This window comes from Amblyomma americanum, chromosome 6 (genome assembly GCF_052857255.1).
Source record: "Amblyomma americanum isolate KBUSLIRL-KWMA chromosome 6, ASM5285725v1, whole genome shotgun sequence".
Lineage (NCBI taxonomy): Eukaryota > Metazoa > Arthropoda > Arachnida > Ixodida > Ixodidae > Amblyomma > Amblyomma americanum.
In genome coordinates, this window is record NC_135502.1 from 86,270,820 (window position 1) to 86,298,041 (window position 27,222).

The 27,222-nt window shown below is 48.1% G+C and overlaps 1 protein-coding gene across 1 annotated transcript in view; it reads right to left on the reverse strand.

Moving 5' to 3' along the window:
* Nucleotides 1-27,222, reverse strand: part of LOC144093809 (protein turtle homolog A-like) — a 208,636-nt gene that overhangs the window by 31,083 nt on the left and 150,331 nt on the right. Inside the window, exons 5-6 of the mRNA XM_077627515.1 lie at nt 16,623-16,919; nt 4,106-4,396 (exon numbers count right to left, since the gene is read on the reverse strand). Coding sequence (XP_077483641.1) covers nt 4,106-4,396; nt 16,623-16,919 — 588 coding nt within the window. The remainder of the gene's footprint in view (nt 1-4,105; nt 4,397-16,622; nt 16,920-27,222) is intronic.

Sequence of the window (27,222 nt, forward strand, 5' to 3'; positions counted from 1 at the left end):
CCGAGCGTCCGTGGGAAGCTACCCGGTAATTGGGTGGTTCGTGACCGGACCTCACAAATGGCTGCATATCGCAGCCAATGGTAGCCGGTGGTCAGGTCCGCGCTCCCCTGCTGTTGACATATTGCTGCGGTGCACCTCACCATTGGCTGCACATCACATCAGCCACATCCCAACCTGTACATCACAGGCTGCACATCACAGCCAGTAGCAGCCAATAGTGAGGTCCGGTTACCAATTACCCAAGGACCAGTTCGCGTCCCACAGCTCCTTGAAAGCCGCTTCCCACAGCTCCTTGAGTGACCAATCACACAGGACCAAATTGATGCGAAATGGACAATGGAAAATGGACAGCTTATAAATACGGCCTTTGGGGTTATTTTACGTACACGGGAGTAAAGAACACGACAGTCTTTGCATTTAGACTCCACTTAAAAGCTGCCGCTGGGGCCTGCATTAGATACCGAGACCTTCAGGCCTGCAGGCAAACGCCAAAGCCAATACGCTACCGCGGCCCATTGCAAGACAGTTGCAGAAGTGGAGTAACGGAAGCGCCACGTTTTACTACACTCTTGTGTGCGTCTTCCAGAACAAGATTGATGCGTCTTATTTTTGTTAATTTATGCGTACTGCAGCCTCTTCCATGCTGTAGAATGGAAACGTCTAGACAGAACAACTCCTGATTGTTTTCTCTTTTCTGTTTTATTTCTCCAGTAAATGAGCGCATTTAAGGTGTTGATATCGACGCAGTACCCTTTGTTGATATTAAGTCACCAACTCGCCTAACAAGACACACTCTTTTTGTACGGTATCGACACTGTCTCTAAATGTCACGCTTAAGTAGTATTTTACGTCATTAGTGTACTGCGCCAATAACAGCTTGTGATAGAATCTGTAAAATAATAACACAGAAAGGCAATAAGGAAACCATCATGTGTTTAAGAATGTTTAGATTTGAAGCAATTAAAGAAGCAAGCGTTGTGCGAGCAGTCACACAAACAGGCCTACTGCCAAGCGGTGAGCTCCTCATGTCTACCTGACGCGGCTCGTAGTAATTCCTTATTTTTATTCGGTACATGATACCTCTTGAACGACTCTGGTACAGGCAGCTAATAGCACAGCCTTTTTGTAATTTTATACGTAGTTTTGTAATGTAATTTTTTCTAAGATATTGCGCACGGGAATGCATACGTTAGACCAGACCGTCATGGCACGTGCTTCATGACCCTGTTATATTTATTCTCCCAGCTTCCTTTTTCATTTGCTGACTTTTTGTGTACCTTGCACCTGCAAATTAAAACAATTAAAAAGATTTGTCGCGTCATTGACAGGCATGCCTGCAACATATTTATACGAAGATGAAGCATGGGTGCTTTGTTAACTTGCAACGACGCCTATGTACGTACATGTTTAAAATGTCACGCGGGTAAACATCCGCGAAAATGCCGTTTTCACCAGCCTTCTTCTTTGCAGGACTCCTCTGTCGCAGTGAATTTTACGCAACTGCATCACCAACAAAATGCTCCGTGGTCTTCGCTTATGCTGTATTTGCATCACATGCCTCCTGAAAGTTACGCGCACACCATGTAGGCGTTTCGTTACAAATGCATCGTATGTTCGTTTTGTTTGCTAAGCGGCGTATTGCCATCTGGCTTTACTTTATGAAAGAAAAAAAGAAGTAAAAGTAGATGAATATCGAGTGAAGACGCCGTTTGGTTGCTTTGTGTGGCTCTGATGCTTCTGCCAGCTTGCTTCCAAACCACATGCGTTAGAAAGAGCTGGAAAACGAAAGCAAATAACTGTCCATGCCCGCATCGGCTGCACGATTATCGAACTGCATGCAGTGCATGAGTATCGTGAGTGGCTGCAACCAAACAAATCAACGCGTATTTATATCACGCACGCATTACTTTTAATTGCGAAGGCTTCTAGCTCTTCGTACCTTCGACAACGCAAAAATCGATTGACAGTTTTTGCTGATGATGCATTGGCTTCAAATGGTGACCGCAGTAATTAATTCGCTTTCTTGTTTTCTCAACGGTAATATTGCACACGTATGTCTGGCGTCAGTGAATAAGTGCCTCCTTGAAAGCGACGCCTTCACATATTGGGAGATTGCACCACTCTCTGTCCAGTTGGAACTTGATTTGTGTCGCAGGGTAACTCTACATGCCCAGCTTTCGTGACATCTGCAACTGGCGTCATCTGCTGGCTGCCAGTAGCGAACACCTCGTAAATGAATGGGATATTTTAAACCTGTTATCTGGAGAAAACTGAAAAATCCCGCCCAATTTTGCACGAATGTAATGATTATCATAACCGACTATTACTTCTCCTCGGGAAGCCTGGACTCTAAAGTGGTTCGTGTGCCCCCCACAGCTATTTCCCACGGCTATAGAAAATGAATGGGGTGTACCGAACGTTTGAAATTCACGTGGTGCTTCTGAGCGTTCAGCGCCAAACGGCACGCGGTGGCAGCCTTCCAAATTAGAAACCTCTGTCCAAATTTACTTGGCCTGAAAGGTTCGATGGTTTAAAATTGCCGGGCGGAGTTACACAGAAAACGGAGAACCTCACGAAAACGCATCTCGCATTCTCTACAGCGCGCAATGATCCTCCGCGCGCGCATTGATTGCGTGTGGCCCGCGGAACGACAAGAGCGTCACGGAATCGCGATGTGTGTGACGGATGCGGCGCAGTGGAAACACTGAAGCACCTGCTCCTTCGCTGTGCCACGTTCGCCGATATACGTCGCGATATGTTTGAAGCCTCTAGGGCGCTGGGCATACTATTAGACTTCTTGAAAACGCTATTATGTCCACATGGCAGTGCGCGCACCAGTGAGCGAACCTTGGGGAGCCTAAGTGCATTCCTCGAACAGACGGGCCTGACGGGCCTGACGTCCCGTCTGTTCTGACGTCCCGTCTGTTCTCCGCCATGTGGTTACGCGCAGTGACCGAATGCTACGTACGTGCTACCTTGACCGATTAACAACTGGGCGCCCCACTCCAGTTGTAATCAACATAGTGCTGTCCTCGTGTGTTTTTATTGCTCCATCTCGAACTATTCGCGCGCACAACCTGTACGTATTTCTTATTGTGTAAATAGTTTGTCTATATTACCTCTCCCCCTATCCTCTCTTCCTGTCCTCTCACCTTTTTCATTTCATTTCTCCATTCTGCCTAATATCCTTTATTCCCGCTGCCCCAGCTAAGGTGCTTCGGTATCGATGGCAGATGTCGGGGCTAGCAAAAATTTTTTTCTTCCTTTTTACGATTATTTTTAATAAAACCACTTAATACTACTACTCTGCAGAATAACTCTCCAGTGTAAGCTGTTGCACTTGTTTGTTTTGGCCAGAATGGTCGCTTTATGACTCTTTATCACTGAGGCTCTCGCATCACAGCACGAGCGGGCCAAATGTAGCTGCAACGTTTTTCCTTAATCTAGCAGCTGCGCCTTCCGACGTATTGGAAATAAACAGACACACTACGCTGACATATAAATTCAGTACCGAAAGACTCACATATCGATGCAGCGTGCCTTTTTAATGCCTTTAGGTCACGAGTGAATGCATTTTAGTTTTAGGGCCGAGTTCGGCTCATTTCTGAAGCCTTCTTTAGTTGTATTAGAATGTGTTAGCGAAAAATAAGTCTGCCAGAGAAGCAAGGGCAGGAACGCAGTCAATCCTGAATGTGATCTACTCCTTGAGGACTCGCAGTGTACTGTTCTACTGCACTGGTGAGATATATGGTTTGAATGAGTGAAGAAAAATTCTAGCATTATATTGAGCATTGTTGTCGTTAAAACCAAAGGTGCTTCTTTGGCTGCTTTGGGGCACGTTTTCTGCGAAAGCGATGCGCGTTCTTAGTTGCATTCGTTCAGGAAGCGATGTCGATGCATATAGACAGTGAGATTGCTAATTAAAATCCAAGCCTAGAGCAAGTTCCGCCCACTATCAAGGACTGTGCCATTGTTTTAGCGCTAGGTGCGATTCAATCAGTTGTATTTAACTGAAGTTGAACTTCACTATTATGTAACTGCGAAGACCACTAACGCCGAAGCTTTGTTCACCCTGTCTCTATATCTGTCACGGCTAGTGACTCACACTTGATGCGCAGCATGAACACGTTGCTGGTGCCGTGGCCCTCCCTGTTCATGGCGATGCATTTGTAGCGGCCCCGCCGCAGACGGTGCACTTTCTGCAGCACCAGCGACTGGCTGCTCACTATGACGCCGGCACTGGTGTTGGTGGTGACCTCGGTGCCTTCGAAGAGCCACGTCACCTCGCTGGCTGGCGGGTTGGAGTCCACCTCGCAGTCGAGGTACACGTCGCGGCCCTCTCGAATGTCGTCCTCCCGGAGGTTCTGGCCCAATCGGAGCGAAACCAGGGGTTTGTCTGCGGACCGTAAAGGAATAAGAGGTAAGCAGGCCAGGCGAGAGCTCCTTCCAAACGTCGGTCAGGTAATTGCAGTCGAGTGCCACACCGCATTGCTGTACATGCATTCATCTCCTCTTTTACTATTTACAGGAAGAACCTAGGGGAGTAGCATGACGTCTCTCTATAAGGTATCCTACCAGCGTGTTTTACTAAGGATGGGCCCCGCCAGCCGTCGCGTCATTCAGACGTTATCTGCCCAATATTTATTTGTTATTTAAAATACATACATACATACATACATACATACATACATACATACATACATACATACATACATACATACATACATACATACATACATACATACATACATACATACATACATACATACATACATACATACATACATACATACATACATACATACATACATACATACATACATACATACATACATTCATGCATGCATGCATACATACATACATACATACATACATACATAGATACACACATACACACACACACACACACACACACACACACACACACACACACACACACACACACACACACACACACACACACATACATACATACATACATACATACATACATACATACATACATACATACATACATATTTTATATATTTCCAGAAATTGGAAAGGTCTCGCCGCGGTGGCTCAGTGGTTAGGGCGCTCGACTACTGATCCGGAGTTCCCGGGTTCGAACCCGACCGCGGCGGCTGCGTTTTTATGGAGGAAAAACGCTGTGCGATGTCAGTGCACGTTGCGATGACCCCCATAATGCGCAGGTCCACACGGGACGGAGAGGCAAAGAGACACCGTATGGCTCAGTTTAAACAAACAGATATATTCAATAATTATACATGATTAAGATTCAGAGGCTGGGGCGTCCGAGCTTACGTGCCGACGACTTCATGGGGGCGATGCAGTGGCTCCGGAGTTGGGCTCGAGCGGTTGCTGGCAGAAGCTGCACGCCGTCGGGCTTCGGCGCTGAAGGCCCTCTTGGCGAACGATGTCGTCCTGAGCGTCCCTCTTCCGTACTGCTTGTCGATTTTTATATCCTCTTCTCCACACTCCCTAGGGTGAGGACGCCCACGCCGGAGGGGAAGGAGGGGGGCTAGGGCTTTCACTTGGGCGCACAAACATACCACCGCACTTATGGTCTCGCCCCCCTCACGTGTTGAGTCCGAGGGAAAGAAGGTTGTCTTCGAGGTAGCGCATAGCGTCGGCTGTGGTAAGGCGCGCTCTGGCCCGCTGACAGTTCCCGCGGGTCACCGGCCTCCGCTCTCCATCCATCAACTGACACTCGCTCCTCAAGGTAAGGCGCGCTCTGGCCCGCTGACAGTTCCCTCGGGTCACCGGCCGGGAAAGTGGTCCCTTGTCCTGGGATGTGCTCGGGAGGCCTCCCCTGGAATCGCCACGGTAATTGGGGAGGATAAAGCCCGTTTCCCCGCGGCGGCGGCGGCGGGTCCGGTTGGGTCCGGTTGGGCTTAAACCCCTTCGTTCTGGTCGTCACTCTCAGAGAGCATGGCTGGGTAATTGATGATGCCGCTGTCATCTGGGTCTCCGTCCGCGCCGCGCCGTCGAACGTGGAACCTCGTAGCACACACAAGGAACGTCACACTCGCTCACCCTCCAGAAGAATGTTCTCCGAACATTTGAGTCCATGCGGCTCCCCTTGTCTTTCTGAATCGCCTCGCACAGTGCGTCCGACAAAACACTTTTCGCTGCACTCAACACCACTGCACAACACCATATGCCTCCGCTGTCATAACTGGCGTCTCCGGGGGCAGCACTGATCTTCTTTTACAGATAAACATGAAACTCAGAACCCAAGCCTCTCCTTTCTAGTCCAAACTGGACGAAATAAATTTACCACAGTTACAAAGGAGCTCCCACTTCTAGCACGATCACGGCACAGACAAAAATATAGATAACGAAAGGAAGTAGGGCAGGTTCTGCATGCGCTCCGCATGCTCTCCTGTGAAGGTGTTACTTAATGACAGAAAGGTTTAACTACCAACTCCGATAACTTAACACATAAGCACATAGCAATATTATGAGCTGCGGCATTACACAATTCTAACCAGTTCACAACTCCGCTCTGTTTACGCCATTATTCCGACTTAGCTTTGCGATTTCGCAGCGGATATCGGCCTTCATGAGTCATACTAAGTAAGTCTGTGACCCTTTGTCTGCTTTGGGACTCGCGAGGGCTCGTGGCAGGAGCCTCTCCTGGCGTTATCTGCGCGGCAACCTCGCGCGCTTCTTCTTCTAGCAATGCATGAAGTAAATCCGGTGGCATTCCGGCCGTCACCTCTGGCGCCTGCCGAACAAATGCAGGAGAGGGCGTTTCTTGCGAACTATCTGCGCGCTCCGCTTCACTTCTGTCCCCATCAAAATCCGCGCTTTCCCTTTCCTCATTTCGTGAATACTGAACCGGTGCCGACGTGAGGCGATTTGCGTGTATCCTTATCAAGCGCCGCTTCACGTCTCGGACTCTGAAGTTTACCGGAGAAAGCTTCTCGACAACCTCGCACGGTCCTCTCCACTTCGTCTGGAACTTACGAGCTAGCCCAATCTGCCTTTGGCAGTTTTCAATGTACACGCTGTCCCCCACATTAAACAGCGCGTCTCTAGCACTGCGATCGTGCACCTCCTTCCTGCGCTTCGCCGCTTTCTTTAAGGCCTCCTTTGCGATGTCCCTCGCCACTTGCAAGCGCGATTCTAGCCCAACCTTATAGTCGTCCAGTGAAGCGTATGGGACACGACGGGGGCCCTCTGGCACTTCACTAGGCTGGTCCGGGTCTCGGCCGTAGAGAAGAAAGAATGGCGATTCGCCCGTGCTCTCGTGTGCTGCGGAATTGTAGGCAAACATTGCATACGGGAGCCACAAGTCCCAGTCCCGCTGGTCGCGCGAAACAAAATGCGACAGGAACCCGGCCACGGTTTGGTTCAGTCGCTCCACCGCGCCGTTGTAAGCCGGATGGTACGGTGTTGTCTGCTTCTTAGCGATCTTAAGCAGCTCGCAAACTCTCCTCATTAGCTGCGACACGAAGTTCGTTCCCCGATCTGTCAAGAGTTGCCTCGGGGGTCCATGTCGGAGCACGATCTGTTCGACAAATGCTCTTGCAACCGTGTCTGCCTTCTGATCTGGGAGTGCTACCGCTTCCGCGTATTTTGAAAGGTGATCGACAAATACTAAAATGTCCTTGTTTCCGGAAGTGGTCGTGGGCAATGGGCCCATTATGTCCATACCTGTCCGCTCGAAGGGAGCCGAAACCTCAGAGAACGGCTGAATTGGAGCTGGTCTTCGTCCCTTGGGTGTTTTTCTTTCGAGACAGGAATGACACTTCGCACAGTAGTCTCTAACGTCCTGTCGCATGCCACTCCAAAAGTACAAACGGTCCACACGCCTGCGTGTCTTCGCTACGCCAAAATGACCGGCGCATGGCGCATCGTGAAACGCGCGAAGAACCCTTTCTGTCCACGACCGAGGTATGACGACTCTCTCCTAAGCGGTTTTCTCTGGTCTCCCTTAACTGGTTGGCCTCGTGCGCCGACACAGGGTGCCGTCTTTGCCAATGAAATAACCTAGCTGTTCGGGGTGAGATGGTGCGCCCTCTAAGCTTTCGATTATTCGCTTCAGGTCAGGATCTTTGCACTGCTCTGTGCGTAATTCGGCGGGGTCGACTACGGGGACAAACTCATCTATAGCTGCCACGGCAGCTGTGCGGCTGAGTGCATCAGCATTCAGATGTGTCTTTCCTGACTTGTGCTCAACTTCAAAGCAGTATTCCTGCAGGTGTAGATTCCATCTAGCGAGTCGCGAGCTAGGGTCCCTGACACTCATCACCCATTTCAGAGGATGGCAGTCTGTGACTAGCTTGAATTTGCGGCCGTAAAGGTAGCATCTGAAGTGCTTTACTGCCCAGACAACGGCGAGGCACTCCCTTTCCGTAGCTCCGTACTTTTGCTCAGTGGGGCTCAGCTGTCGGCTAGCAAAAGCAATGGGATGTTCTTTGCCCTCGATAACCTGAGATAGCACGGCACCAACTGCGAACTTTGACGCATCTGTGGCCATAACGAAGGGCAAATTAAAATCCGGGTGGCGCAACAGCGGTGCACTCATTAGCTTCCTTTTCAGGGCCCCAAAAGCATCCTCCGCGTTTTCGTCCCAACGAAAGGCGACATTTTTGGCTGTTAAGGCGGTGAGCGGCTTAGCGAGCTTGGCGAACTCCTCTATGTGCCTTCGGTAGTAACCGATCAGGCCGAGAAACTGCCGGACCTGGCGGACGCTAGTCGGTGATGGAAAATCCGAGACACACCTTAGTTTCTCAGGGTCCGGTCGCACGCCGTCAGCTGAAACAACGTGCCCGAGGTATTTCACCTCGTTTTTGAGGAATTGGCACTTAGAGGGCTTCAGCTTGAGACCCGCTCCTCTTAGTCGCACCAAAACCTGCTCAATATCGCGCAAATGGTTCTCAAAACTGTCACTGTATATGATTATGTCATCCATATACACGAAGCACAGCCTCCCCAGAAGACCTGCCAGGATAACATCAGCGGTTCTCTGCCAGACAGCAGGGCTGTTGGCCAGACCCATCGGCATTCTTTTCCATTCATAGTGCCCTGAGGGCGTGTTGAATGCCGTTTTCTCGGCATCTGCCGGATCCATTGCTATCTGCTAGAATCCCGCCGCCATGTCCACTACCGTGAAGTACCTGGCAGAGCCCAGCTGAGAAAGCGTCTCCTGTATATTGGGGATGGGGTATGGATCGATGCGAGTTACGGCATTTACTTTACGGTAGTCCACTACCAATCGATACGAGCCATCTGGCTTTTCCACCAATAGTGCTGGTGCTCCCCAGGATGACTTTGAGTGTTCGACAATGCCGCGATCAATCAGGTCCTGCACCTGCCGCTCCATCTCCTCACGTTGGGAGTAAGGAATCCTGTACGCACGCTGGTAAACGGGCGATGAAGTGCCGGTTTCTATCCTGTGCTTTATAACGCCACAGCAGCCCAAATCCAGGTTGGACGCGGCGAATACCTCCGAGTAGTCGTTCAGCAAACCAGCCAGAGCCTCCCTCTCTCTGGATTTTATGTGAGAAAGATCGAACGACACCTTTGGAGCAGCCGAAGGACTAGCATGCTCTACAGTTGCGAGTACCGTATCGGTGGGCTCACGTTTCTCTATCGCAGAGGTGAAGAAAGCTAATGTTTTGTTCTTGGGACGGCTCAGTGGCTGCTGGCTATAGTTAACCACCCGTAGGGGCACTCTGTGGGCGTCATTAACTGTCACGAGGCACGCGGCTGCCTTCAGGCCATTGCTGAGAGAGTCGACCGGCTCAAGCACTCCCACGGCGCCGCTCTCTACATCTGAAGGCACAAACGCGTACAAAATGTGCTCCGACCAAGGAAGGACGACCGCCTCGTCGACCAGCCTGACGGCAACCCGCGAATATACCTTCTCCAATGATCCCACTGTTGGGCGGGTGTCAATATCGGTAATGCGAATCTCAGCCCCTCTCCTGTTCAAAAACGGAACTTTTGAGCCGCCCGCATTAACCTCTTCCTCAGAGAATGAGACTACTACCTTCCCTTTTCTCAAAAACTCCTGCCCTAATATACCTGACACTCCGTTTGGCAGAGACACCGTGTCCGGGCATACGTAGCAGGGGTGCTCCAATGCAATTCCGCCGAGAGAGAAGTGTAACCGGTAGAGTCCACTTATGCCAAGAGGATCCCCCGTTATGCCTACAAATTTGGTTGCCATACCACCAGACGCTTCCAACACCTCGCGGTCAACCTTCCTTCGAAGCGTGTTAAAACTGCTATCCTTGGGCAATGTCACCTTTGACCCCGTATCTATCAACAATCCCATGCAACAACCATTTACCTTCCAACGCACAACAGGGCATGCCTCGTCGGCCACACAAACTACCACCACCTCATCATCCACTGCTCCCTCTCCACGCTCCTCAGGCTGGGGAGGACTAACTAGTTTTTTGTCTCGGTATCTGGAGCCCCGCGGTAGGCTTGCTTAGGGCGTGTCTCGCCTGCTTCTCTTTGTGGCTCCCCACGGCGCACGTTTTGGCAGAACCTGGCGATGTGTCCGCGACCCTGGCAAGCGAAGCATACGATTTCTTCAAAATCTCGCATAGCGCGCCTGTAGCTTTGTGGCGGTCTCCGGTTTCCCGCGAATGGGCGCTGATGAGCGCGCGCTTCAACCTGGCGTTCTACCTGCTGAGATAGCAGCTGTTCTAAGCGATCTAACCGCTCTGTCAAGAGAGCAACCTCAGGGTTGAGCACCGCTCTCTCTATGACGCGTACTCTCGCTGCGGCTGTCGTTAACGCCTCATTTCGTTCCTCATCCAATGCGGCCTCCACGGCTTGGTCGAAATTGCTCGGCTTGCGCGAGAGCACGAACCGGCGCACGGGGTCTTGCAGACCAGCCACGAACAAAGCGGTCATTTCCTCTTTAAGTATATCCTCCGCGTATTTCTTCTTTAGCTGGTCTCCTTCCTCCTCCCTGCTTAACTTATCGCGCGCTAAGCGCTGAAGCCGCGACGCAAACGTTCGCACGTCCTCTCCTACCATCTGTCCGGCGTCACGGAACCTCTGTACCCGCACGTGACGTGGTTCAGTGTCGAAATGCTCAAACGCGAGCTTCTGAAATTCCGCAAATGATTTTGTGGATTTTACTTTTTCGTCTCGCCAAGCAAAATCATGAGCAGCTCCTGCCATCTTACACCTCGCCATTCCCAGCATCTGAGCATCGGACCATCCCCCCATTTTCCCAATCTCTTCTAGCATGGAAAAGAAATCGCAGATTGGAACCCCTGTCTTATCTCCCGTAAACGTCGGAATGACGCTTCCTAATGCCAGCATGCTTGCTCCGAGCGACGGCTGGGGAGTGGGAGCTCCCTCAGATACAGACATTTTTTTTTCTCAAGCCCTCCAGTGCCTCAAGCCTCTCAAATGGGGGTAAAAGTACCACAATCAGTCCCGTGATTCAATTTTGATTACAATTTTGAAGTCATGAATGTCACAGCATTCAGAGGACATTTGCTTTTGAGACCCCACTTCTGACACCAGTGCGATGACCCCCATAATGCGCAGGTCCACACGGGACGGAGAGGCAAAGAGACACCGTATGGCTCAGTTTAAACAAACAGATATATTCAATAATTATACATGATTAAGATTCAGAGGCTGGGGCGACCGAGCTTACGTGCCGACGACTTCATGGGGGCGATGCAGTGGCTCCGGAGTTGGGCTCTAGCGGTTGATGGCAGAAGCTGCACGCCGTCGGGCTTCGGCGCTGAAGGCCCTCTTGGCGAACGATGTCGTCCTGAGCGTCCCTCTTCCGTACTGCTTGTCGATTTTTATATCCTCTTCTCCACACTCCCTAGGGTGAGGACGCCCACGCCTGAGGGGAAGGAGGGGGGCTAGGGCTTTCACTTGGGCGCACAAACATACCACCGCACTTATGGTCTCGCCCCCCTCACGTGTTGAGTCCGAGGAAAAGAAGGTTGTCTTCGAGGTAGCGCATAGCGTCGGCTGTGGTAAGGCGCGCTCTGGCCCGCTGACAGTTCCCGCGGGTCACCGGCCTCCGCTCTCCATCCATCAACTGACACTCGCTCCTCAAGGTAAGGCGCGCTCTGGCCCGCTGACAGTTCCCTCGGGTCACCGGCCGGGAAAGTGGTCCCTTGTCCTGGGATGTGCTCGGGAGGCCTCCCCTGGAACCGCCATGGTAATTGGGGAGGATAAAGCCCGTTTCCCCGCGGCGGCGGCGGCGGGTCCGGTTGGGTCCGGTTGGGCTTAAACCCCTTCGTTCTGGTCGTCACTCTCAGAGAGCATGGCTGGGTAATTGATGATGCCGCTGTCATCTGGGTCTCCGTCTACGCCGCGCCGTCGAACGCGGAACCTCGTAGCACACACAAGGAACGTCACAACGTTAAAGATCCCCAGGTGGTCGAAATTATTCCGGAGCCCTCCACTACGGCACCTCCTTCTTCCTTTCTTCTTTCACTCCCTCCCTTATCCCTTCCCTTACGGCGCGGTTCAGGTGTCCAACGATATATGAGACAGATACTGCGCCATTTTCCTTTCCACAAAAACCAATTATTATTATTATTCCTGAACTAAAAGCTTTTAGCTTGACTAGCCCCAGGAGACGCAATACATGGCAGTAGCGTGTGTTTACAAAAAAAGAGATAAATAAACATTCACTCAAAAAGTTCACAAATGAAACTGATCTGTACTATTTCCATAGCACACACACAGCTTTTAGCATACATGGTGCATATCACAAAAAAAAGAGATCTCACGCAAAGCAAAACAACAAGAGTAATAACATCAATGTAGAATTCAATATGAAATATTGCTAATAGAACAAAAATTGCAGTAGAAATCATATATTAGCAAAATAGGAATGCAGCTGCATGACACTCTATTCATAAATAGAGTAGTATTTGTTGAGCGAAACACGAAGGTTATGGGTCAACCACTGATGTTTATAGAAAGTGTGAAAGCACGGGATTGCCCATTTGTCTGTGTTTCTTGTGTTTATGTTTGAATACTAGAAGCCCTTTCGAACTTTGAGAAGTGGGAATGAAATAAACAAAAAAAGAATAACACAAAGGAACGGATAGCAAGTTGCGGAGCACATAGGTTGGAATTCAATAGAGTAAACAACCACGATTAAATGAAAAATACCGACAATAAGATCGCAAATTGGACACAGTAAAAGGTGCACCATGCCCGCGCTAATACCTCGAATGCGAGTTGTCGCAGAAACGCGATACTCAGAGTGTGGTTTCCACTCTAGTCAGAAAAACTGGGCGGAAAAATGCCTTGTGTCACGGCTGCCCCCGGTCAAAATCTAGGAAATTATGTCCAGGCCTTGCACGAGTGCGTCTGGCACATAGTACTGAGCAGGACACGCGTCCGCGAAGAGAAAAATTCTGCTTTGCAGAGTTAACACAATGCATGACATCGCGATAACAGATAATTCTTCGTGTTCCTTTCGCAGCGCACATCATGGAAAACCGCAATTAGAAAGGCTGCCATGAAGTCTGCCACTGCATTTATTTCATTCCTAATAAAAAAAAAGTAGACAATCGCACAGAATTGGGCATACTTCTTTGGCCGAGGAAATGTTAATAAGCCACGCTAAACAAGGTGCGGATAAAGGTAGGGAGTCGGAGGATGAAATAAGACGAAGAAAGGAGATGAGATCCTTGAAGGGGAGCTTAAGATGTACACAAACTTTGAAAGGATAAGTTCATTCGTGCTGTTAGGCTTCAAAGCTCTATGTCCCCCGGATACACCGTGCGCTTTCGGCTGGGGGTTTAATCTAGGCCGGCAGAAAAGAGCGTTAACACGCAATGTAATCTAAGCACGCTGGAGCTTTTGCATTTCCAGGCCTTAGAGATGCAGAATCCTTCGTACTGAGCGCACGACCTTCAGGCTTTATCTTTTCTTGATCCTTCAAGCTTTTTGCAGGTTTGTTGCGCCGAGCACAGTGTCTCTGTCTGCACGGAGAGCCAGGAAAACCTAATTTACTCCCTGAATAGGATTTCGACCTTACGAAATTAGAGAACCGGGACACGGAGCGGGAATTAATGGCACATTGGGCTCCGCGGAAATCCCAACGGAGGCGGGCAGGCCATGTTAAGTCTTTGTGTTTACGCAAGGGAAGAGGATATTTTCCAGGACCGCACCGGTGCTGTAATTCATGCTCCGAAAGGCGACAAACTAAAAACGACGGCACGCAGCGCGATCACTGTGCCTACTCTCAGTATAGTGCGTAACCCAGCTGATGAAGGAAGGCGTAGGCAGAACATGCAGCTATGGAGTTCGGCATAAAACTTCTCCATACCATGAACGAACTACGAAATTTGCAAAATTTTACCAGATATCAATATAGTCAGGATCTTCCTCCTATATCAACAGTAGAGGCAACCGTGGAAAGAACTCATTTAGAACCAATTTTTTTTTCTTTCCGGAAAAGACGACAATAAAGTTCTGACGAACGTTGCTTCCAGCTAACTCCCCATTACGCAGTGTGGAAGATCTCTCGAAGAGCCCGATTATTTCACTACATCTATCTGCGTTGATCTACTATATTGATCTGCTGGCAATCACAGGGTTTACAGCTAGGAATTCAAATACTCTACGCTCTAAATAATTTTGCAATCTTAAGGGCGCATTTCCGCGGCTATTACTCATACCCATGAACACGCTGAAATGGATGCAAAATACGGCATTCACACACTTGCATTGCGGAATGAGAGCTGCACTTGCACCTGCTTCCCGGCTTCGCAGTTTCGCCAGCCTTGATTGCTTCACATTTTCACGAGAACGGTCTGCTCTAAAAGACGCCGTTCATTATTGAGGTGCGTGCACTTATTAACGAAAGCTAAACACTCTTTACGTAAACGTGCCGAATACTTGTCTTAATATGCACTAGAATTATTTAGCCCCTGACAATAATTATGGTACCCATATATGTCTTTCACGGTGTGTCTGCACCTGTTTGCAGTAGTCACATTTTTCATGTCAGCATAATTTTCAGGGCACAAGTTTTCAGCCCCTGACAATAATTATGGTACCCATATATGTCTTTCACGGTGTGTCTGCACCTGTTTGCAGTAGTCACATTTTTCATGTCAGCATAATTTTCAGGGCACAAGTTTTCAGAATTCATTCTGAAAAGGGAAAAAATAAATTCCTTCAAGGTGGTTAACAGTCAGCGAACTCGCTCGCACAGTAACATGATGCTAGCATGAGCTCCGTAATTATCCCAACAAGAGGCAACCATGGTGAAAAATCATTACAATGAGTCATACAAGGCTCCTCAGGTGATACAGTTAAAAAAACAACACACTGAGGCTGGGCTTCATATATATATTCACTTTAAGAAAGCGTGTGTCCACTGACAGAGCTGGCTTGCGCAGCGCACGTGTTTCGAGAAAGGAAAATGAAGGGTGAGGCAAGGCTCTTGCCCGCCCTTAAGTGAGCAAAATGTTTACTGAGTAAATGCATTAGGATGCTTACTCACGCGCATCGAAAGGTTTTACGCCAGTCCGGTTTTCAGCATGCTCGTGAAACGGCCCTGAAACGATGCCTGGTATTTTCATCGCGTCACAAACAGCGATTATGGAATAAACCGATTACGAATGTACCACCATCATTACTCGGATTTCCGGAATCCTCCGCTGCATAAGAAAGGTATCTTCCTTTGATATCTCGGTCCTGCGCGAAAAGCGGCCATCTTGACCCAGATAACGTCGTAACCTAATTTGCTCCCCTGAATTGCTGCCCCTCTCAGCGGCCTTTACCTTACCTCCCCCCCCCCCCCCACAAAGGAAATGTCCCCCAAAGGGAAGGGTTGACATTCCCCAAAGGGAATATCAACCAACTTTTCTGCACATTACATGCACTGGCCACATCATCTCTTCACGTTAACAATCGGCATGACAATATTAACTACGGTATGTTTTCTAATAAAAGCTTCCACGCTTTCTTGCTAGTAATGTTACCCCAGATACCTTGCTTTTCGTAGCACACTGGGCTGTACTGAATTTACTCGCAAGCATTTTCGTTACCCTGCAAGTTTCCACCACATACAGGAGTAACGACAAAAGGCAACGTTTATAGTGCTTTTTTTTTCAGACATATTACTCAGTTGCAGCTGAGAGCTTACGGAAGTTTGATAAACGAGCGCCACACAGTTTTATCCAGATTACATTATGGCATGCTCAGCGTCTGAGGTCACATTTGAAGTTAGATGTACTATCGCACTCAGCTGGCGCAAATATTGAGCGTACTTTTTTTTCCATTGACGTTAATTCTCTGTCCCACTGGGCTCACACTGCTTCCAGCTCTGAGCTCATAGCATAGCTGGTGCTTTACAGCCCCACTGCGCTCTATAGTACAACCTTGCAATTACCGGTGCCTTACTATATATCGTAAACAACTGTCAGCTCCCCGGTCTTGAAGTAGTAGTATATTGAGCCAGCCCTAAGAGGAGCGAAAAATTAAAAGCCTAAGCTGCTGCCTGCCAGATCAGTTAGTTTGATATTGCCTTCAATTTCTTGTTTCAAGTCTGCTGTCGTGCTCTGCGCGTTTAGGTTCTGAATGCGTAGTACCTAGGGAGCCCCGGTAAGGGCAATTAAAGAAGGAATTAACGTTCTGCAGGCACTCACAGAAGACGTCCAGCTTCCAGCCTTCCTCGATGGCGCTGCCCTGGATGAACTGGTTCTCAGCCCGGCACGAAAGCACGGCGCCGTTGTCCTCCCGTCGCGGCGTGAAGAGGAGCACGCTGGAGCTGGTCCCTTCGTGTCCGCCCTCCTGCTCCTTGGCCGACAGGAGCTGCTCACCCCCTTTCCACCAGGTGAGCAGCGCCGGGGGACGCGAGCCGCTCGACGAGCACACCAGCTCTACCGGGTGAGCGGCCGACAGCGGGTGCCGAGGAGGTTGAATGGCCACGTCCAGAGGAATCACTGCGTGTCAGAGGGGGGGAAGTTTTAAAGGGCGTTCGTGGAATGTCACTTTAGTTTCAGCATCACCTATTAAAGGGGTCACTCTTGAGATGAGGTCATTGCGGCGACGTACACGTAAAAGTGTCCCGGATTGCTATTCTGAACGTGTCCAAACGTGCGCCTGTCTAAATTATTTTAGATTTAAACTCAGCGTGCGTCTTTTGGCCTAGAAAAACAGACAACACTGCCGCCACTGTCTCGGATCGAGTGAATTGTACAAAAGCCTCCATAATTGTTATGCCGAAGATAGCCACCTGTGCCTGTTTTAGAATTTATTGATATAAATAACAGTCGTTTTCAGACCAAGTGGTGCAATAATAATTTTTTCTCTAAAATTGTTTTCGCAATGGAGAGAACAGGTTATGCAGAGATGACACTGCAGGAGAGACTGGCCAGCTCTCGCCACACAGTCATCGCCAGCGAATTTAGGGCTCCGACTGCAAGTTGTCATGTAACCCACCAAAACCCTTACATAAAATTCAGTGAGCCACGTGACAGATTGATCATATAAACGACGACAATGGGTCGTGTGACTGTCCTGTTTGACGGCGTAAATTCTGCAAATGACAACCACAGCGCCACGGCAAGTAGTGAGCTCGAAACATTCCCTATTCCCGGCGTCGATGATTACAAAGACGGGATGCCACTCTCGTCAGAATAGTCTACAGTAGAATTTTACACCTATTTGCCTGATGGATCTGGAAACTAAAAGCCCATACCATATGACCTCACTTCTTAGTCTGCTGTTTCAAACATAGATAACATCGTTATGATCGAAGGAGTTTATGTCCTTCCTGCTAACCAGGTGACTAGCTCGGACGACGTTTGTCATACGCTTAAGATATAAAACGAGTTATAGTACCTCCTAATTTTGCCGCCTTTTTATAACGTTCCTCTGATACCGAAAGCGTACTAGGTCGTTGGAGCATTACCTTTGTGTCCCCGGTGGTACTTTTAAATGTGGTTACTCATGTGCAGTTACTATTAAGCTCTGGCCAATTCTTTAGTTACTAAACCCTGCAAGCTGATCCGTAATATTATCCTTTTTAATTAAACTAAAGAAAGCTTAGCCTCTTCATTAACCACATAGTTTCCGGCAAAGTCCTTCTTGTGAAGTGCAAGGTTTTTTAATTTAAGGCGGATATTCACTTTGCCATCTGTGGCTCATCAAATATTGATGCCAAATGAGTGAGTTTTAGGAGTCTTTTGCCGGGGTTAACTGGAAATCTCTAAACGTTCTAGCTTGCCAACATCTACCTAAATGATGAAGTTTTTATCTGAACCAATAAATATATATAAAAAACGTTAACCATCAGTTCATGCTTACAAATGTCAATTATAGCAACAGTCATACAGGGCATCCTGCCACAAGCATAGAGTTGAGCCAAATATGGTCTTAAGCTCCAGTAAACATTTTAAGCACTGACATGTGTTTTTTTTACCAAGTTGTCTGCAAACGTAAAATAGCGCTATTCATAAAAGTAAAGCAAGCTCGTTCGATGGTAAATCATTGCAATGAGGAATGCGCAAACTATTTCTATTGTGTTAAGATCTTTAAAAAGAAATTATGCAACGAAGACGGAAGTAGTGACGTTCATCACAACAAATAAATATCAGCTCTATTCATACTCATTTATAACGCATGGCAAAAAGGGCAACTAGTTCAAAGTATTTTCGTGTCCAGTTGTCTTTTAAACCAATACTTCATCAGAGCATCGAAAATGCATTTGTGTGCCGCTCATTCTTCTGCCAAGGTTTTAGCTTCCACATCCTTAGTATCTTACGACGCGATGTTTCTCAACAAATTTCTTTTCTGAATTGTTACGCAGCTCTTTGTCTGAGTTTTCACTTCCATACTTGTGCCTCCGCTATCCAGTCTCCCCTTTTTGAGACAACACAAGCGCTTGTGTCGGTCGGTCGGTCGGTCGGTCGGTCGGTCGGTCGGTCGGTCGGTCGGTCGGTCGGTCGGTCGGTCGGTCGGTCGGTCGGTCGGTCGGTCGGTCGGTCGGTCGGTCGGTCGGTCGGTCGGTCGGTCGGTCGGTCGGTCGGTCGGTCTCAAATAAAGCTGGCACATACCCACTACGGAGGAGTGGCCAAGACACAGGCGGTTAATTGCTGGATACAGGAAAGTTTTGACGGGAAAAGGAGTGGTAATAGTATGTAGCTGATAGATTGGAAGAAGAAAGGACAGGGGTCCTGTTAACTTGGAGATCGAGGACGGGACAACGGCTTAATGTGCATAATAGTATACAATGCCTGTAATGTTACAATGTCGTACTGACTGAGAGCGGGAAGAAGAAATTAGAATGGGAGGCGCTGCGTTTCTTGAAGAAAATTTTGCACAGCGGAGCACACACTCCTCTCGCTTCGTCCAAGCAAAGAAGCGCCAATGGAAAGAACAACCGTGGAAGACACAGGCAAGCCCAGTTGATGAAATGGAATTTGCAAAAGACGCTTCCTCAAATGAGAGAAGCGGTGGCAGAACAGCAGGAAGTGATCTATTGTCTCAGGTTCGGCACAAAAAGGGCACAGTGAGGAAGCCGCCAGGCCAGATCTCTGAAGGTAGAAATTTAGAAGGGGAACCCGGCAACGCAAGCGCGTGAAGGAGACCTCTAGTCTGCTTGAGCGCCAGTCTGCTACTCCAAGGATGCAGAAGATGCTGATATTCGGGAGATGATGTAAGAGCCGAGGCAGCAAATTCCTGAAATATTGTGTAGCTGTGAAACCTCACCGCAGCTGTATATGCACACGTTGGCAGGACCGCAACAATTGGGCCGCAGAGAGAGGCTCTTGCTAAGGAATCTGCAACCTCATTTAAGTGAAAACCCATGTGACCTGGTACCCAAAGCAACCTTACCGAATTTAGATGGAGCGGAATCAGGAACTTAAAGAGGCGTAATGCCCGAGACTCCGTGGGCGAGGATAATGAAGAGCAAATGGACAGAGATTCTGTCATAACCATGACTTGGGAAACGGTAGTTTCTAATTTTCGTAAGGCTAAGATTACTGCTAATAATTCAGCCAGATAAATTGGAGTGAAGTCAGGAAGACAGAGAGAAAAAGACCAATCCAGCGAAGGCGAAAAAATTCCCACACCTGCCTTTTCGTGATCCTGCGAGGCATCGGTAGCAATAAAAACATGAGAGGGAAAGGACCTTAGGTGGTCCTGCAACACACCCCGAAGAAGCGGGAAGGGCTGCAGCTTTGAATTCGATGGAAAAAATGTCATCGAATTCAATCTGGACAGATGATGAGTTGTTATACAATTGGTGGACAACTGTGAAATGAATATTTATGCGATCAAGGAGGGACTGCACGTAACATATCTGCGGGGTATGAAATAGAGACCAGGCAGCACTAAAAAGGCGGAAGGTTGACTAAGAAATATTATACTGGAAGCGTGAAAAGGTGAGTCACACAATTTTAAAAATGTTTGAACTGTTAAAAGGTGAAACCTAGCTGATAACTATGGCATTCGCGCCTCAAGGTGCAGAACAGCATTGGCGACATATTTTGGAAGCCCAAGACAAAGGCGCAACACCTCACGCTCCAACAGCACAAGAGGGCGATGTTTATAGGCAGGAGCTCCTGAGAATAAAACACACCCGAACTCCAAAATTGGGCGGACGTATTTATACGTATTTTACGTGATGATTTTATAAACCATCAGAAGTGTATGCCTTCTAATGCCTGAGCTAGGACTACAAAGCCTACGCAGGATGCCAGGAAAGAGTAGAATCGTATATTACTCCGAGATACTTCACCGTCTGAACTTGAGGTATTATGTTATTTCTATAGACCAGGCAGATATTTACAGGAACAGAAAATGGAAATACTAACAATGCGCATTTCTTCACATTAAGGGACAGATGAATTCTTCCTAACCAATTGTCAAGAACATTGAGGTAATTTTGCAGGGTTCGATAAAGAGTGTGAATGTCACCTGCTGATAGATAAAATGCAATATTGTCGGCGTACACATCAGTTTTAATATTTTGAATACATAAAATTGAGCTTAGAAAAATGTTAAAGAGAACAGGCGAGAGAACTTCGCCTTCTATTGATATCTCCTAGAGGAAACACCATTTTGGCAGCAATAAAACTCTTTGTTTTCCAAAAAGCACAAGCCCAGCCTACAAAATAGTTTGGGAAATTGAGTTCTTGTAACCTGAGCAACAGCTTCGAGTGCTCAACGCTGTCGTAGGCTTTGCTGGCATCCAAAGTGACAAGCGCGGCAAACTGTTTTCTGTTGCAAGCTAATTTAATACGACTCTCGAGGTCAGTATGAGCCCACCAAATGGAACAGCCCGACCTGAAACCAATTTGACGCGGATTCAAGATAGCATTTTCAGAAATGAAAGACATGACACGGCTGAGCAGGCCTGCAATGCGACACCAACTCGCCCATCACACAGAAAGAAGAGAGAAAGACGAAAACAAAGCTTGTGTTGCTTTCGTCTTTCTCTCTTTGTTCTGTGCGCGCTTACATGCGGTGTGCAATGCACCGCCAATTTGCGCGTCAGTCTGTGCTTTTGAGTTAATGTTGAGGCGAATGAATACTGCGAGCCTCGTTTGAAAGCGGCGAAGTCCCGATGAAATCTGCCGAGTTCAAATGCCGCCAGAGAGTTATAAAAACACATCTTTGGAACAATTGGGGTCAGGTTGCACAGAGAGATGTCAAACACGTGGCTTTGCCATAGTGTCCCGCCAAGTACGCCTTTTCCAGAAGTAACAATGGCAACAGGGTTTCTTTCTTGCCCATGTAGTGGAGCACTTATGGAGCCCTTAAGCTCACTATCTGCGTAAGGTAAGGGGAACCGGATTTTTATCTTTAGAAGTGCCGTTATGACTTCTATACGACTGAGAAGCAAACTCCTTTGCCTTGTTATTGTCGTAAAAGATCGCACATGGAGCTAAACTAAGGCTGATGGATGCCCATAGTACACGTGTCCATGAATGTACATACCTTACCTGCAAGACGTAAGAAAAGGTCCTGCCACTCCTTTCCAGCTTACAAATCATTTAAGAACTATAGCATGTGCAAGGCACCATTGTAATCGTAATAGACAATGGGTAAGCTGTTCGAAAACGCCATAACGTTCCTAACGAATTGCTTCTACAAGTTACGCTCAGTTCCAGGCCTCCCACAATCAGACTTATTCTGTTCTAATAACTAACATCGATATTACACTGCAAGCGCAAATAGTAGAGAAAAATAACAAGAGTTCTCCAAACCCTCTTTTCTAATAAGAAATGTGCTCTCTCTACAGCAAGCAGCATGTCGTGGCGCTGCCTACACTGCCAGCCGAGCCATAACACACAGCCTATAGAGCGAGCGGCGAAAGCAGGTTTTTGCAAACTTAGTAGTTTTGCTACGCTTCCCGCCGCCACCTATCGGAAGCGCTCGGGTTCTGCCGAGACCGCACGCATAGAGCACGTTTGCTTGACTGGGCAGCGCCCAATGCCCCATGGTATTGAACGCAATAGAGAAGATCCTCTCTCGTATATGAAACAACCAGTCTGTCCTGTATAGAGTGGCTACTTCATTTTCATCATGACACGTACTAATTTTTTTTTCCTGTATTGCCTGGCTTTGACACAGAAAATTGCACATAACAAACAATCAACAAAAGACAAACGCTATGTACACCCGACTCGAAGTCAGCCAGCATGAGTCTGGCTTCGTCAACTTAAAATTGCCGTCAGTCGTTTTCAGCAGAACAGTCGAACGATCAAAGCGCAGACTGTGCTGTGCGTGGCCTATGTAGTGCAGCCTTCGACAAGCGTTCCTGTTTTTGCTATTGCACTCCTGCCGCCGTGACCCACTCGCTTCTGCCAACGATGAAGGAATCACCCGAAAGAGGACGCCAGATCAAATTGGAGCGCGCACCACCATTGGAATTAATTGATTTATTTGCAGCCCTTCCAACGGACTTGAAATGAGTTCGTGCGCATGCGTAGATACCACACGTAGCTGCTATGTCAAGAACACATGGTGATCTACAAAATTTTTATTGTCCTTTTTTGTAGCTCTGTTGATTGCAGCTTTATATGTCGTTAGAACATGCACCGAATAGCGTGTTTAAGTTCGTTGCGAGGGCTGATAAACAGCTGCCAGTCGGGCAGCAGCGCGCGTCGTTCTTTGATGTCTTCCTCCGCTCCTTTCTCGGCTAGTTTATTCAGTGTCGGCCGCGACTAGAGTAGCCTAGCAGCTCGTATTACTGATTCTTCTGATTAAATTTTTGCTAACCGTTACGATTACTATCTTCATCTGCGCCAACCCGTCCCTATGGTGCTGTCAGACGCCGCCTCCAACCTACAAGAGAAGCCTTGCCCACTACCCACTCACCTTTTCTCTCTTGCACCATCTCCACCTCTCCAGAAGCATCCGCCGAACGCCGAATAAACCATCTTCAACCTCCATAAGGTTGGCCCATCCCAACTACCCATGTCAAGCCACAAGATAACATTCATCTACTACCATCACATCTTTCCCAACCACCCACTTCTACCCTTCAAAAGACCTCAATCCACAACCCTCAACCGTTTACCCTCCATCCACCTCAAGCCTCCAGAAGACCTCTGCCCACTACAATAACACCATTACCCTCCACCCAGCTTCACAGAAGCCACCACCCACACCATCCAAATACGTACACTCTTCAGAAGGCCCCATTCACAACCGTTTGCTCACTGCCGCCCTTCAGACGCCTCCACCCCCGATGAGCCCACGCAGCAATTAAACAAAAAAGCGACGCCGAAATACAGTTGAAAGATGCAACACGAAGGTGACCCTTGAAGATGTGAAATGTACAAGCAATGTGCTAATGCAGATTTGTCTTAATACGTTGGGTGATTGCCTGTGCAATTTTATTAGTTTTCGTTGACAGTGCTCTGCAAATAGCAAAAGAAAACAGTCCAGAGCATACTGATTCTCATTCCATCTTTTCGTGCAAGACAGGACGGTTTTCAGCAGCGAAAGTTGAGGCTAATGCACGACAGAGGAGTTAAAACTTCTCGGTCGCGACTCCAGGTCTGTGTGCTCACCACCGTCTTAATTACTAACGAGATGAGCAAATTCTAAAGCTGGAGCATCGCACGCTGTTAAAACATGTCTGATGTTGAACACATAGATTGGAGTAAACGAAAACCATTTCTTCTTTCTCATCGAACTGAAGGGATCTGGAAAGAGAGCGCTATTCGCCGTCCCACTTACAGCCATTTTCGTCCGCTCGACGGAACTTTATTTGCTTTCATTTGCTTTTATTCGACGCTTAGGTCTTTACGAAGTAAGAATAAATTCAGAGCTTGCGCATGAAGGAGCAGACAGTTGTGCCTATTTGCTTCACTGAGAATGATGAACAAATCAAAACAGAATTCTTCTAATACCTGCACCTCTGGCATTTTCGTGATGCATCTCTGAAGAGTAAAGCCATCGCAACTCTCTAGGCATTACAAAAAAGGAAAGAAATAATGACCTTTAGGCTTGTTTACGTCGCACGTGTCTCATTAAGCCCGCGAATCAGAGGTAGGGAAAAACAAGCCGTCTGAATCTGTTTTTGGGACGTGGCTATTAGTTACTTTTTTCAGTCACAATTTTTTCCTTCAGTGAACTTCGCTATTTGGTGCAGTTAGGTTTCGCCGTAGTGTTCCATGTACAGCGGCTGATGTGCGTGCTACCTCGTTCTGAACCTTTAACAGAAATGCGATCAAAGCAGGCATCCTGCTTTTGAAGAACGCTGTGACATAGCCAATGTCATTCGTTAGCGGCATTTATTGAGAAAGTCATAAAGCGACAGTCAGAGCTACACTGTCTGCTTGCATACGCAGAGTATCAAAAGATTGTCTCATTAGTACAGACAATCATATGTTTGTCAAACACTAAGCTCCTCTCTCCAACGATCTACCTGAACGATCTACCAACGTGCCTGAAAGGAGGAGTCTTCGACTCATGGAGACTTATTTGGCAGACAGTAGCTGGAAAGCGCTAATGAGCATAACTCATTTCATTCTCAGTGTCCTAATTTTTATTAATGTTCTGTGTTGAGAACTACTCCCGTGTTTAAAAAACCCGACCCTTATATTGCCTTACTTAGTAGATAGAGCTCATGCATACCGGCTCTCTGTGCTCGTTAATTTTACTAGGGCCGTAGACAGAGACGCTCAAAGGCATTCGAGTCGCCTCTGAGACTTAACTTGCGCGCAACATCTTTTATCCCACTCTCTCCTTTTATGAAGCGAAGCAGTACATCGAAGAGGAGAACAGCAGCTCAAGATAACTTCTGCAATTTCTAAAATGCAAACTACGGCCACTTCAAAAGTTAGTCATAGAAAAATGCTAGTTAGCGGCGAACACAAAATTTCAGGCGTCCCTCTTAGATCCTGGTGTATCTAATTTTTGTGCTCAAGCTGCACTACAACAAAGGGTGAATTGCCATAGCGTAGGGCCGGCAGTCCGGAGTAAAATTTTTCAATTTTCTCGCTGAACCATCACCTAAATACTCAGAACAAAAACAAAGAGGAATGACAGGCGAAGTCAAAATGTCGCCCACATATATGCACGAGGCACCCGACCCCAACTCGTGCGCGTATAAATGTCCTAAGCGCAAAACGTGAATCGACACAGAATTTGGTAGCAAGTAGCACACGACAGAGCTGTCTAGCACACGCAAAGTGAAGCGACGCAGGGTATGCGGGTGAGTGAAGAGGTCATGACCCGACAAGCTAGGCTCGTTAAAGGAAGCAATTAAATTAATGAGCGCAGCGACGAAACGAAGTCGTCAGTAGACGTTTTGCAGGGGCTGGCTGGAGCTGCAAACTCATTTCAGTCTCAAAGCACTCGTTCAAATTGTAGCTCGTTAAGTAGATGCCCCGACGCTCAGCGCGCAGCATCCCTCTGCGCGCTGTGTTTTCTTTGGGGAATTTCCAAGGGAAAAAAGGTAGAGAAAGAAAAAGAGGGAGCAGTCTGCCTCGAGAAATCCATAACTCGTACTACGCCTCACTTCATCTCTCTAGATGCGCACTGGCGCTGGCTGAAAACGCCGCGAAACAAAGCACCAGTGATGAGAGGAAGCGGAGAGGTGGCGGATGTGCAGGTTTGGGGATTTGGGGATAGGCTCGCGCAAAAGGCGAGTCGTCGGTCGGCAGTATTCCCGACACAATGCCCGACCTCGCGCACACGCTCACGTATTTTGCCGCTAATTGAAACCTTGTGGTTGCGCGCGCAGCACTTCGCATTGTAATGTTGTTCGTAGCATCTACCGCAGCCCCACGCTTCACCAGCGGGCGGTACAACTGTCGAGAGATTCGTATGCATATATAACAGATATCAGTACAATGAAGCGCCTTCCCGTGTTCTGTAATGTTGGAGGAAGCAGCAACGGCTCTATTTGTTGGTCTGTTGCGCTCGACTGCCCAGAGCGACCACCTTTCGTGCTTTGATATATGTATATTAGGTCGCGGTTATTTGGAAATAATAACCCCGATAGAGAAACTTTGAAACTGCGCTGCATTCCGCAAACACGACTGTTTTACCTCGGTCGAGCCCTGATTAACCCGTTGTGAATATAGGGCCGTGCAGCGAAGTAAGAGACTAATTAGACAACAGCCCCTTGGAAAGAGTATGAGATGGCAGGGAGTTTTAGCATATGTTGACAGTAGTTAATTTACGTGCTGCTTCGGTTGTATGATTGTCCAGTCTAGTAAGCCACCTGCACTTTTGTAGAATGAAGTTGTCCAGGTTCTTCACTCAATGCCCCAGCATTGAGATAGTGTGCAACCCACAGAACTAGCGCAGCAGAGTGCTGTAAATGAAGGTACAGTGAGGAGGAATTCCGCTTCCCTGCGCGCGGACTATTGCACCCGCACAACTCGGGTGTGCAGACTCCTCTTTGATGAAGGAGACGCGGGTGGGAGAGGAGGAAACGGGGTACGGACTTAAGTGCGTAACCTCGCGCCCTCTTCTTCTTACCGCCTACGTAGGAAGCTGCTTCACTGTTTTTTTTTTTTGACGGGCTAGGGAAGGCGATAGTTCGCCCGGCGCTTAGTAGCCCACAATTAAGCTGGCCCTTATTTCTCGATTGATATTTCTCCTTTGGCGAGTAGGCTCATTCCTAAAAGTCCGTACTTGCGCGAAGAAAACACGGACGAACGAAGAATACGCATGCGCCGTGTACATGTGATGTGCTTCCCACGTTCGTTCCTATCTTCTAGGGCAAGTGTTCTTGTTTTTATGCCTCAATATGTCTAACCGCCTGTAATGGAA